Here is a 12,689-nt window from a genome sequence, read left to right as displayed (position 1 = left end):
TAGGGCATCACTGAAAACCCCCAAACCCAACACTGCTTCTGCTGTTCACCTACAGTGTTCCCCATCTAATTCTTTGCCACTTTCTGGAAAGAGGTTGAAAGGGTGAGAAAAGGAAGGAGAAAGGAGAAAATGGATGTGAATGCATGTTCTCTCTCACACGACCCTGGTATATTTTATCAATTCAGTGTCCAGATTGCCTCAAGAGAGTATATATTATCTGAGAATCTAGGTTAACTATAAAATATAGTCCATTTTGTCCATTTTGTGTGATTCTAAAGTTACAATTCAAGGTAATACTAATTTGTATAATGCCACTACTTTAGCTTCTTTATTGTTACCAAAGCCACTAAAAAAATGTAACTTTAAATTTTCATCTCCACTCCCTCCTCAAATTTCATTACTTCCTTTGAAATAGGGAGAAACATTACCAGTTACTAACCTGTGCACACACACAAACCCATGCATCAAGCATATCATTATTCCATTGTTCCCAAAACCATTTACTAGGAAATAATCATTTTTTTGAGAAGTTTTATAATATTTTAAAAATTTACTCTAAAATATAATGCTTATTAGATGTTTCAAAAAGTATATAATCTATATGTATCATGACCCCTGACTACTGTTTCCAAAAAAGTATATGCATTAAAATTAAATGATAAAAGATGCAATGAATTGCTCTAAGATATGGAATTGTGAATAACATTTACTTCCTTCATTTTGTTGTATAACCTGAAGTTTTCATGAATAAATATTACTTTTCAATCAGAAAAACACTATGTTAAAAAACTATATGGAATTTATAATTGCCTAAATCAAGATTTAAATAATGATCTCAGTAAAGATATCGTTCTTCTACCCAAAGAAAACTATTTTAAATATATGAACTTTTGAAATTTTCAAATATAAATGATTCAACCAACCCTGGAAAAGAATCAGTGAATCTGACCCTAATTCTAATTATTGTCCAAGTTCTCTGTAATTTCGTTGTTCATGAAAATTTAAAATAGTGGTCCCATCCAAGTCTAAGAACAATATTGTAAGTTGATCTACCACTAGTCTTAATTTAGTATGAATCAAGTCACCAAAGTTTATGCTATTTATACTTACAAATTATTTTCTTTGGAGGTTTATCCTGATTTGTCTAGTGCATATGAAAAAGCTTCCCGTTAGTACCCATTTTCCTAGCTACCAATACTTCTTACCCACATTTGGTTGTAGCTACACGGCTCATTCTTGTAACTTCCCTTACAAAGTTAAAAGTTGCTTTAGAGCTGCCTCTACACTTCCTTAAAGGCTCCGCTACCACACATAAAAGGGATAAAATTCTCACATTCCCTGAAAATCTTCTTTTTAATAAACTAAAAAGATACACATGTAGGGCCCTATGTCATGGGCCTACATATGTCATGTCAACCATTAACAAGCCAACTACTATTATTTCAAAACCATCATTCACTTTTACATATTAGCAAGAATGTATACAGTAAAAATTCATATGAACCTTGTCATAAAAACTGACTATAACGACTTTACCAGGGGGAACTGAAATCCATTTAGAACCATAACTCACCTTCAGCAAAAGTCAGAATGTCTCCAGCACCTATAAAATCTAAACCTTCAGTAGCTGTTCCACCAACAACACGCCATTCGACTGTCACCTGACCTAAGCTGCCCCCTGTCCTGTGGATCATCATCTCCACTGTGGTTTGGGGCTGCTCCTGAACTTCAACATATAAGCCATCTTCTGAGGTATTGGGACTAATACCGTAGATCACAAATACTCCAAAGGCATCACCATTTAATGCTATGACAACTGTAGAAGTATTTGGCTGTCCTATGGTTGGTTGGTTTTTAAAACTGGCTGTGATGTTCATAAGATGAACTTCAAGGAGAGAAATTAGGAAACTCTCATCCATCTCTGGGAAATCGTCGGGAAGAATAGAAACTGTGAGATTTGCAAATTCATCACCTTCCAGCATTACGGCCCATTGCCTTGTCACAGGCTCGTAGTCACTACCAGCCACAGCCTGACCGCTAAAAAGAGACGCTACCCTGGTCATGTTTTTCTTGTAGGTCCAGAAGTCTGAGTTGTTAACGGTTGGGCTGATCCACGATGTCATCCAAAAACATTGGGGGCCTTCAGAAGCACCGAGAAAGGAAAACGCTGAGCACGCATGTTCTCTGAGGCACAAAGTGGCACAGGTATACTGGGGTTCCCCCATTGCAGAGACATTCACCCAAGTTCTCCAAAGTGGGTCAGGCACCCCTTGAATTGGCGATTCATAGTAGGACAGCAAGTCTTGACTCTCCTCAACTGCAAGAGCCACTACATCAATATCAGAAGTACTGTAGAACAACAAGAGCCGACCAAAGTGCCCTCCGCTAAAATGTGGAGTGACAATTAAAAGAGAGGTTAAGCACTCAAAGCAATCTGTGGGTTACATAATAGAGAAGAGAATGCTGATTGTGGTTTTCACTTTTTTTCTTTTAAGTAGATAAAGTACTAGTGTAAACACAACCATGTTTCTTAATTACATTTGTCTTTCACATTGTGTTTTCTCATGTAAGGAAATCTGGCTCATTTTCAATCAAATACTACTTATTTTTAACCAAGCTATGAAAATATCTTGCACGATATGCAAATCATATCCATTTCAGAATTTTCAGAGACTTAGAAAATGAATCTTCATTACTAGCTTTCACTGAAACAAAGTAACAATGATACCAACATGAATACATTTTAAGGAAATGTAACTACTTGCCACAAGGTCGCAAGCAAGACCAGCTCTTTTCTATTTCTGAAGGAGCTCAGTGAACTGGATGCTGTCTCACAAGAGAAATCCAGACAAAACAGAACCTGAAAGTCAACCACTTCATATGGCATCTGAACGTTCTTTAATTTAGAAGCCAGTTGTATTCAAGTTCTAATTCAAACACATCACCAATTAAAGCAATAAGTGTCTGGGGCTAGAAAGCCCAATGATATATAATCCATTTCACTAATAAAAGGTATGATAGATACAATGAGCTCTTTATATGAATAGGCATAATTCAATTAACAAATTATGACAACCTATAAAATAATTTACATTCTATAAAAACTACCAAACTTTATTTGACTGTGTAAGAGATCCTTTCCCACCACCCCACAAGTCCCATCACCGCCCCCGCCCCGGATACAAGCAGCCACATCTCATATACCTTCTCCTGACAGTTATGTTAGCACAGGAACTTCTCTCCAGAGGCTCTTGAACACGATAAACCGACTGAACAAAGGCTACTGTACCATAAGGATTATCATTGGCAGGAATAATAATATTTGCCACTCGATCTAACCCAATAGTACCACCACCAGAGGCATCAGTTAGTTGCACTTGGATAACCTAAAAATACAGTGAAAACTTCCTTAACAGAATCCCGGTTCTGAAATTAGAATAAAAATGATGCAGGAAAAAAAAAATCAAAACTATCCATACAAGTACAAGAACAAAATGTAGTAAAATATAAATGGACTCAAAGAAACTCCTCCGTTACATTTACAATCCCAACACGTAACAGAACAATCCATCACGAACTTTTAACAATAAAGCATGATGGCACAGAAGAAATATAGGCTGTTTAAGTTCCTTAATATTGTTATACAATCTTGTGAATCAATTTTAAGATGCCTGTTTATGTTTACCACTTCAATAATATACTTTTAATCCCTATACCTTTTTTTTACTTAGGGAGGATACTGCATATGTGTTTTATGAATAGTTCATTTATTATGCTTTATTTCCCACATTCTCATAAATGAAAATTCTCTGATAAAATGTAAAACTAAAAACATATCATAAATTTAGAGAAATTTATGATAATTTTTTAGGTTTTCATACCTAAATTTAGAGAAAAGGAAAGAGAAATGTTATATATGTATTAACTAATATCTAATATTTAAGAAGTGAGTAATAACACAATTAGCACCCAAAAAGAAATTTTATGGATTTCTCTTCTACAAAAATTTGACACTATTAAAGAATAAATGCTATTAAATGTAATTTTATGAGCTCCAGCTTTTAATACTTGAATTTAATAAAATAAAATTATCTTCAGCCAATATACGTTAGTGATGAATCAATTTCCCCACTGAGACTCTATCTTTTTTTGCCACCTTGCTTCTTCATGATGAAAAATAAACATCAGGCAGATAAATCTAGCATGGTATTTGTCACATAGTAAATCCTAAAGAATAAACAAATGAGTGGAAAATCAAAATCTACACTTAATTAAGACTGACTGGCTCACACTCAAGTCAAAAGGAAGTCTGAATACAAACAAATTAAGAGTTTATATGAAACAATACAGCAAAACTTATGACAGACTATACATGTTTAATCATTTAACCAAAACGTAGAAAAATATTACATAACTATACCAAAAAATTCTTATACTAGTAAACTAGTATGTGTACGAGACCTATTTCTAGAACATTCTTGTTTTCTGTTATCTCTAAGGATCACTTTCACACTACCATATTCTGAACATTCTTGCAGAAATAATTTATCAGACACCTCTATAAATGTCACAATAACAGCCATCTGTTCTAGTCACTATAAGACAAGATATGTTTTACAGTGTCATTCTAGAGTAGCCATTCCTCTCACCTCTTCAATCTCCGGAACGTCGTCAGCCAGGACCTCTAACAACAAGGTTTGAATGGTTTCCCCAGGGGCAAAGGTCACATTACCTGAGACAACTCGCAGGTCGCCAGTAGCAAGCTGTCCATTAATGGTGGCAACCCACTGAACAGTAACATTGCCGAGTGTCCCAGAATTTCGAATTATTGGCAGGTTTACCTTCACTGAGTTAAACTCAGGTTCCTCTACAATAAGTTTAGTAATCTGAAAACCTAAAGGGCAAAGCAGAGATAATTTCAAATACAAAGTGAAACCAAGTCAACGTAGAGCAAACCAATTGCCATTCTACAGTTGATTCTTTTTTTCCCCTAAGCAATCTAAGAAGCTAAACCCTACAAAATCAGAGAAACATGCTGTGATACAAATTGGTCAGGCCTGCCAAATTTTCCAAATTATTTTCCATTATGATAGAAGCAGAAAGCATAAACTCAGATGTCCACAGAGGTCAGGAATATACCAGTCATAAGTGAAGTAGGTCTAGTGAGTTCAGGGACTAACTGCATGGGACAAGCCTGGCAGTTGCTATTTTTCTCCTAAGACTGATGCTATGAAGGAAAGGGGCTCGATGTCACCATATTTTTCTACTATAAAGATAGGCCAGAAATTCAGATTTTTGTACAAATTTCTGTGAATTAAATTAGTTTTTTAAAGAATTGTCTAAACTTCACAAAACACATATAGGAAGCAGATCTGAACTAAAAGCCTAAAAGTGTATGATTTCCAGATTTATTCTGAGAGGTTGATTTCTAACCACTGCTAGGTTTACTAACCACTGCTAGTGAGCATACATAGGTGTCGTATATATCAGTAATAGCAGGTTAAAAGGAAACAAGATCAAATCAATTCTGAGTCTCTAAAAATAAAGAAAGGTATGAATCTATACAGACAAGTAAAAGAGAGACACAAACTAGTCTCATTACCAAATAATCCATAGGGGTCATCAGAGGCCTCAATAATAATGATTGCCTCTGTTAATGCCCCTAGTTTGGCTCCTCCTGTTGTTTCATTCAGCAGTTGAACAAGAAAAGATTCTTCCAGCTCAGGGTAGATGTCATTAATAATATATATTGGCACAGCTTTACTTGTTTCCCCTTCTAGCAAGACCACATCCGATGAAGCTATACTATAATCTTCACCTATAAAGACAAAAAAGAAAAATGCTAAGACTTATTCCAGTATATGATAATAAACATCCCATACTCTAGGGAAACACTATGACATATCACATTCCATGGACATACTTTGAAAGACTTTTTCGAGGATAGTGACTACATTTATTCTAAACAAGATTTACCTCTCTCGCAAGAAAAAAATGGGTTTGATACAACAAAATAATGAAAAAGACATCCGGGTTCAAGTTCATTTCTTCATTGTTAGAACGATGTATACATAATGTGTTCTATTTGCCATATACACATATAGATGATACAGATATAGACACAGACATATAGATATGGATATGGATATGCACATGAACATAGAGAGTCATTCATTACCACAAGATGGCCCCTTATCTACAACAGTAAAAAAAAAAAATGTGTATGATACCTTAAAACAAAGAACAAAACTAGAATTCTGATCTCACTGGGGAGATAAATTACAGTGCTGCACAGAGACGGGCATGTCAGCGTCATCAATCTTATGGTTGGAAGCTATGAAATTTTCTACAAAGTTGGATTAAAAGCTGCTACTGCATACCACTCGGGGTGGCTTTGTCTCTGGTCAAAAAGTGAATGAGGAAAAGAGAGAGGCTTCCTATGGAATTTGGGTGCTAATTTTCTAGAACAGTGATCAACACTCACCATCTGTCAATGTGTAAAGCCCCCTACAGATAGGCACTCCTCTGAGCTACCCCTCCTCACCCCACCCCTTACACACACGTCATTTAAGGACTAGGTGAGCCTGGTTCATTGTCTTTTCAAGCAAGTATCACATCCAGATGATTTCAAAAAATCAGTCATGTTATCCCATCCATTCACACTCATGTCCTTTGAGTGCGCACTAGAAAGGTTCTGATTGAATAGCTCTTAGGCAAATCTCCCTCTAGATGCTATAACTGCACTACCAAAGAAGGCTGTCTCCTAATATTTGCATTTGACAATGAAATCCTTTTGCTTATACATAAAATAGTTAATGCTAATCATTGCCTCTACCATGTTCTTCATAAATAAATAAACAAGCAAGATAAATGAGTTGAGAGACAAGACTGTTGCCAAGCACTGCAATCATATGGCTGCACATTTTATTCTGTATTCTTCAGTATTATTTACACATGAATCCCTTCCAGAAACCTTAAAAGTACACACAGAGAAAGCCTAACAACGCTTTCCTTGGTTTACTTTTCATTGGTTTGTGCATATTTGGGTCATCAAAGCTTCTAAATTCATATACAATTTGCCAACAGTTTTCACAAATTCTACAAAATCAATGTGAAAAATATATAGTAAAAACTCTAGGTCTGTGACTTAAAAACATTCAAGGGTATTATTGCTTTCTAGTTGATTTTTTTAACTACATCTTTGAGGGGCTTTGTTAATCAAGGATACAATTTCCCTCTAAAACACTTCACTGCTCCTTAGATGTCTTTTCTCACCAGCTATTGCAGTTATTGGCACAGCTTTAAACTTCACAGAAACATCTGCAAATGCTCCTCCTGTTCTAGTCACATTGATAATGGGTCCAACATGATTTTCTGCAACTCGAACAATTGGTGCTGAGAGCTGAAGAATTCCAAACGCATCATCATTGGCAATGATAATTAGATGAGCAATAGTTTCTACTTTAGGCCCAAGGCATGGAGAGTTTGGAACTGAAAGAAAGAAGAAAAGCTAATATATCAAAATTCTAAGAACTGGCCAAAAGTCATCAAGAAGCCTCAGCCAATATAGAATGGATAAACAACAAGGTCCTACTGTAATACACAGGGAACTGTATTCAATATCCTGTGATAAACCATAATGGAAAAGAAGATGAAAAAGAATGTATATATATGTATAACTGAGTCACTTTGCTGTACAATTAACACAACATTGTAAATCACCTATACTTCAATAAAAAATTAAAAAAAAAAAAAGCCTCGGCAAGATCCATCAGCCAAATGGGATAATCATTTTGTGTTTTCTACTATTTTTAGCAAAAACATATTTATCGTTTACTATGTACCAGCACTAATCTAGATGTTGGGGATACAAAAATAAACTAAACGGAAAGTCCCTATTCTCCTATAACTTCTAGGGAGATTTTTATTATAGCAAAGGAATAGTTACCCTACAATAATTATTTTAATAACTATTGGAAACTTGTAAAAAGGAAAAAAAATGATTAGAGTATATTTAATCATCACTTTGCAAAATATAACAGAAAATGACGAAACCTACAGAATTAAGCTCTTTTAATTAGCTATCAGCATGCCATAAATTTTTTTAAAGGCACTACAGTTACAAAATTGAGTAGGTAAGTAATTTAGTTACTTGCCCTCAAAGAGGAGCTGAAAATCATCACACTCTAATTCAATTACTGCCTCTCTCCCTGCTTCACTGTCTTTCCTCACAAACCTGTCCCCCCTGCCCCATCTCAGTTAGTCATGCAACTACCTCGACCAGAAAGCGGAGTCATGCTACCCCAATGCTGCTATAATAGTGTGCTCACTTAGGCTTTTAAGGCTATGCTTTTAAGCCTACTTTTAAGACTCTCTTCTTACTTGCCACTGATTTTAGAGAGAGCAAAACTTACTTTGGAGGCATTTAGGACCCTCCACAAACTCCCTGACTTACTTTCTAGATTCAATTTCAACTAGCACCCTTGTCAAAACAAGTAATGACACAATTTAATTTCAATGATACAGGCCCAGACTGCACTAAATTATATAATTAAAAACACAAAGCTATAAATCAATATAACAATTAAATTTAATTACATTGGGAAAAAATGGCGGTAACACAGAGTTGTAGAAGCAGATGACATTTTCTGAGTATGCCCTATTCAAAAGGCATTGTTCTAAGCACTTTTCTTGCATCTAGGAATTTAATTCCCATACCATCTCTATGTGGCAGGTAACACTGTCCACATTTTACAGATGAGGAATCAAGGGCACAAAGATGTTGAGGAAGTAAGCTAAGGCATTAGACTAGTACCTGCTGGACACAATTAAGAGGCATCATGTAAGGGGTTTGTCTAAACTCTTGCTCCCTATATGCAGTTCCTCATCACACCTTCAATTATCCACAACTGTTCATCCTGCCCTGCGCCTGTTCATCACCAGTCTTCTCACACTGCTCTCCTGAAGGTTGATGATTACACTCAGAGCAGAGTACAGAGACCCTATCAGGTCCTACACTGATTTTGCCTATTAAAATTGAGACAATATCACATAGATTTGCACTTAATTGTTCTTTTTTTTCACTTTTAATGACATTTACTGTTTTTTTTCTAATGCACTTAATTGTCCTTTAATTATTTCACATCATAGCTTATGCCTATTCTGAATCGCCCCAAGTATGCTGCACGGTTCCAGGAACATATCAAGCATAAATACATGTTGACTGTTTCTCCCATTCCACAGCACATTAATATTTTGCATATACCACTTTATTAATAATAATAGTTCACATTTATTGAATGCTTACCACGTGCCAGACACTGTATTCATTTTCACATATATTATGATATTTAAGATCTATAATAATTCTGTATTATAGATTAGGAAACTGGGGCTTTAAAAGTTTATGGGCAACAATTTATTACTATACACTTGAACCTAAGTTAGCTGCACCAGCAACCATCGCTCCTAGCCACTGCTATATGTGATCCTCCCTCCCGGTTTTATTTCTAGCTCACTCAATAACCTGTGAGTTCCTTGAAAACAGGGCTACATTTTATAATTCTTACTTAATAAGACTAATTATTGGGTTTTATTTCAATGTATTTGCTATTATTATAACTGATGCTAAATCTTGCTAAGAAAAAAAGGGATGGGTTATTGTGTGAGAATTTTAACCTTGACTGTAACCTGAAAATTTAATGCTAGCAGTTGTCCTAGAAAGTAAATTTCCTTCTATAACCCTGGACTACGATTACACTGTGGGCAAGAATGGTGCTCACTATACAGTATATCAGTAAGGTGAAGAAATTTACTTGTAAGAAACCTTAATCTATATGGCAGAACACAGTCAACATGCCGATCTTAAATTTTACTCCTTGGACTATTTAATTCCAATTTCCTTACGAAGGTTTTATTATATTGTTAGATACATAATATTTATTTACTGTATTACATTTATATATATTTATAAATATTATCCTAAAACTGATATTAAATTAATATCACCATTCTTCCTTTCCTTGTTGTCTTGTTCCAGGAAATCTAGATTCTTCTCTTTATTTAAAACCCCCTTTCTAAAGTTATACATCTTTGCAGAGAGATGTGACTAATGAACAAGCTATGGTGCAATAACTACCTTTAGGTCCCCAAGCTCAGGCCCTCCTCTCAACTAGTAGCCCTCCTCTCTCTACAAAGCTACTGAGCCACAACCCCAGGGGTAGAGGCTTCTATGTTCCAACAGAAGCCGCTGCGCCAGATCCTCTGCCCAACAAGGGTCACTCTGCATTCCTCATTCTTATCCCCAACCACTGCCCTCTTCTCAGCTCTCACAGTGTCCCACAAAATTTCCAGGATTTCTTACTACTACATAGCCCTGTCCCCCGCCTTCCCTCATGCAGTTGCCAGAACCTCACTCATGCTTCTCACTAATACAAAGAGACTCTGTTGCTTAAGGAATCTTCCAGAGTGGATCAAGGCAAAAGAGACTCAGGATCTTGCTACCAGGACTATCCTTGGAATCCCCAGATTGATTCCAGAATGTTTTGGAAGCTACAATATCAAGTACAATAGTACTAGAGATCAGTTACACTGGGTTACACAGACACGTCTAAAAATTTAGTCTGGGAATATAACAGGCTTTTAAAACATGATTTCATGTTTTCAAGTGTGCCACTTCCATTTGCCTTATCAATAAACTTTTGTAAGAAGATGCTTTCAAAGTTAGAACTTATTATTTTTATACAATTTTCTACTATACCAAATTCTTAATTTATTGTTTCAGGATTCTTACCTCTAATAATAATAACACACTAATGGTTACTTACTTGGGCGATTCTGTACTTTCTCTATTAAAGTAGCGTTGAGCAGTTCAATAAACAAAGACTCCGACCTTTCTGGTTCATCATCATCCAAAATTGAAATAGTTATTGTTGCCTCACTCTGATTGGCTCTGAAAAGAGTGAATCCAGAAGCTGGAATATAGTCTTTTCCTTGAGTTGCTCTGGCTAAATTAGGTGGAAAATAAGGCAGTTTTTCCATATCATCCAGTGTTGCATATGTGACTTTGACTCTTCCCAGGAGGCCTTTTAACCTTATTACTGACAAAGTGATGTTCTGGGTGGCTTCCTCCACTTTAATAGGTCTATTTTTCTCAGAAAAGATGAAGACCCCATAAGGATCATCACTAGCCAAAACTATTAATGTGGCATTAGTATGAACGCCCAAAGAGCCACTGGAGACACTGAGGATAGACACAGAGAATGCCTTATCCAATTCTGGATCTTCATCAGGCAATATTTCCACTGTGATGTTGGCGCTCTTCTGTCCAATCTCAAATGTGACGTTGCCAGAGGTGAAGGCCAGATCACCATCAGGATCAGAGTCTATGCTCCAAAGCAAAGTCACTCGAGACAGAGTCCCATGACTTCTCATAATCTTTAAAATATTTAATATTAAAATGTATTAAAGGAGGAATTAAAACCATTGACTTAGAGGTCTGTAAATACAGAATGATAACAGGATATTAATTTTTTATTTTATTTTATATAAGCTGTTCTCAAGAATAAAAAATTCTTGAAGGCAATGTACTACCCATATTTGAAGACGCTCAGGGAGTCCCACTTAAAAAGTGATTGTTGCATGAAATGACAGACAGACTGAACATTTTTAGCTTCTAACTAAACTATAGCTGTATCACTTCTGCAACTATAACATATATTAGTAATAAAGCAAATGCAATTAACAGTGTATTATATTTAAGTATATTCATGAAAATGTTTACATTTCCTGCAAAGAAGGTATATACTTTATTGTAAGGAATAGATGACTGATAATTTTTCTGAAAAGTTAGCCATAAAACTCATTTTTTAAAACAAATTATATTTAATTGTATGTTCAATGTAATATAAAAAACAAAAATTCACCAAAAAAGTACATAACCCAAGGTTATATAAAACACATTTAAGAAGCAAGAAATATTTTGTCAACAGTATGTTAAAAAGAATGAAAAGCCGAAAAAAATCACTTCAAGTTAAGTCCCAACTAAAAGTAATTTTTATTTATACTTAAAATATGAATGCTGGCTCAAAATAAAGTTAGAGACAGGAATTTATAAAACTTGATGCTTTCCCTTAATCCTTTTTTTTTCTTTCTTTCTTTAGTATTGGGTTGGCCAAAGAGTTCATTTGGTTTTTTTCCATAAGATGGCTCTAGTAGTGTTTAGTTGCCTTTAACTTCATTAGAAACAATTTTGTTAGATTGTATTGTAACGGCTATCATATCAGCGTGCATTAAAAAAAAAAAACTTAACAAAATTGGTGAATTTTTGTGTAGCCATTTTAATATTGAAGATGGAAGGAAAAAAGCAACATTTTCGGCATATAGCTGTATTATCTCAAGGTAGGTAAAAACGCAACTGAAATGCAAAAAAAGATTTGTGCAGTGTATGGAGAAGGTGCTGTGACAGATTGAACATGTCAAAAGTGGTTTGTGAAGTTTCATGTTGGAGATTTCTCGCTGGACGATGCTCCACGGTTGGGTAGACCAGTTAAAATTGACAGCGATCAAATAAAGACATTACTTGAGAACAATCAACGTTATACCACACAGGAGATAGCCGACATACTCAAAATGTCCAAATCAAGCACTGAAAATCATCTGCAGCAGTTTGGTTATGTTAATCGCTTTGA

At 35.4% G+C, this 12,689-nt stretch overlaps 1 protein-coding gene across 1 annotated transcript in view; it reads right to left on the bottom strand.

Annotated features, from left to right (window-relative positions):
* ADGRV1 (adhesion G protein-coupled receptor V1) overlaps positions 1–12,689 on the bottom strand; it is a 552,025-nt gene that overhangs the window by 449,863 nt on the left and 89,473 nt on the right. Inside the window, exons 28-33 of the mRNA XM_024125341.3 lie at positions 10,827–11,436; positions 7,276–7,491; positions 5,603–5,818; positions 4,650–4,894; positions 3,205–3,386; positions 1,574–2,385 (exon numbers count right to left, since the gene is read on the bottom strand). Coding sequence (XP_023981109.1) covers positions 1,574–2,385; positions 3,205–3,386; positions 4,650–4,894; positions 5,603–5,818; positions 7,276–7,491; positions 10,827–11,436 — 2,281 coding nt within the window. The remainder of the gene's footprint in view (positions 1–1,573; positions 2,386–3,204; positions 3,387–4,649; positions 4,895–5,602; positions 5,819–7,275; positions 7,492–10,826; positions 11,437–12,689) is intronic.

Source organism: Physeter macrocephalus, chromosome 8 (assembly GCF_002837175.3).
Source record: "Physeter macrocephalus isolate SW-GA chromosome 8, ASM283717v5, whole genome shotgun sequence".
Classification (NCBI taxonomy): Eukaryota; Metazoa; Chordata; class Mammalia; order Artiodactyla; family Physeteridae; genus Physeter; species Physeter macrocephalus.
This window is presented reverse-complemented; position numbering and strand designations above follow the sequence as displayed.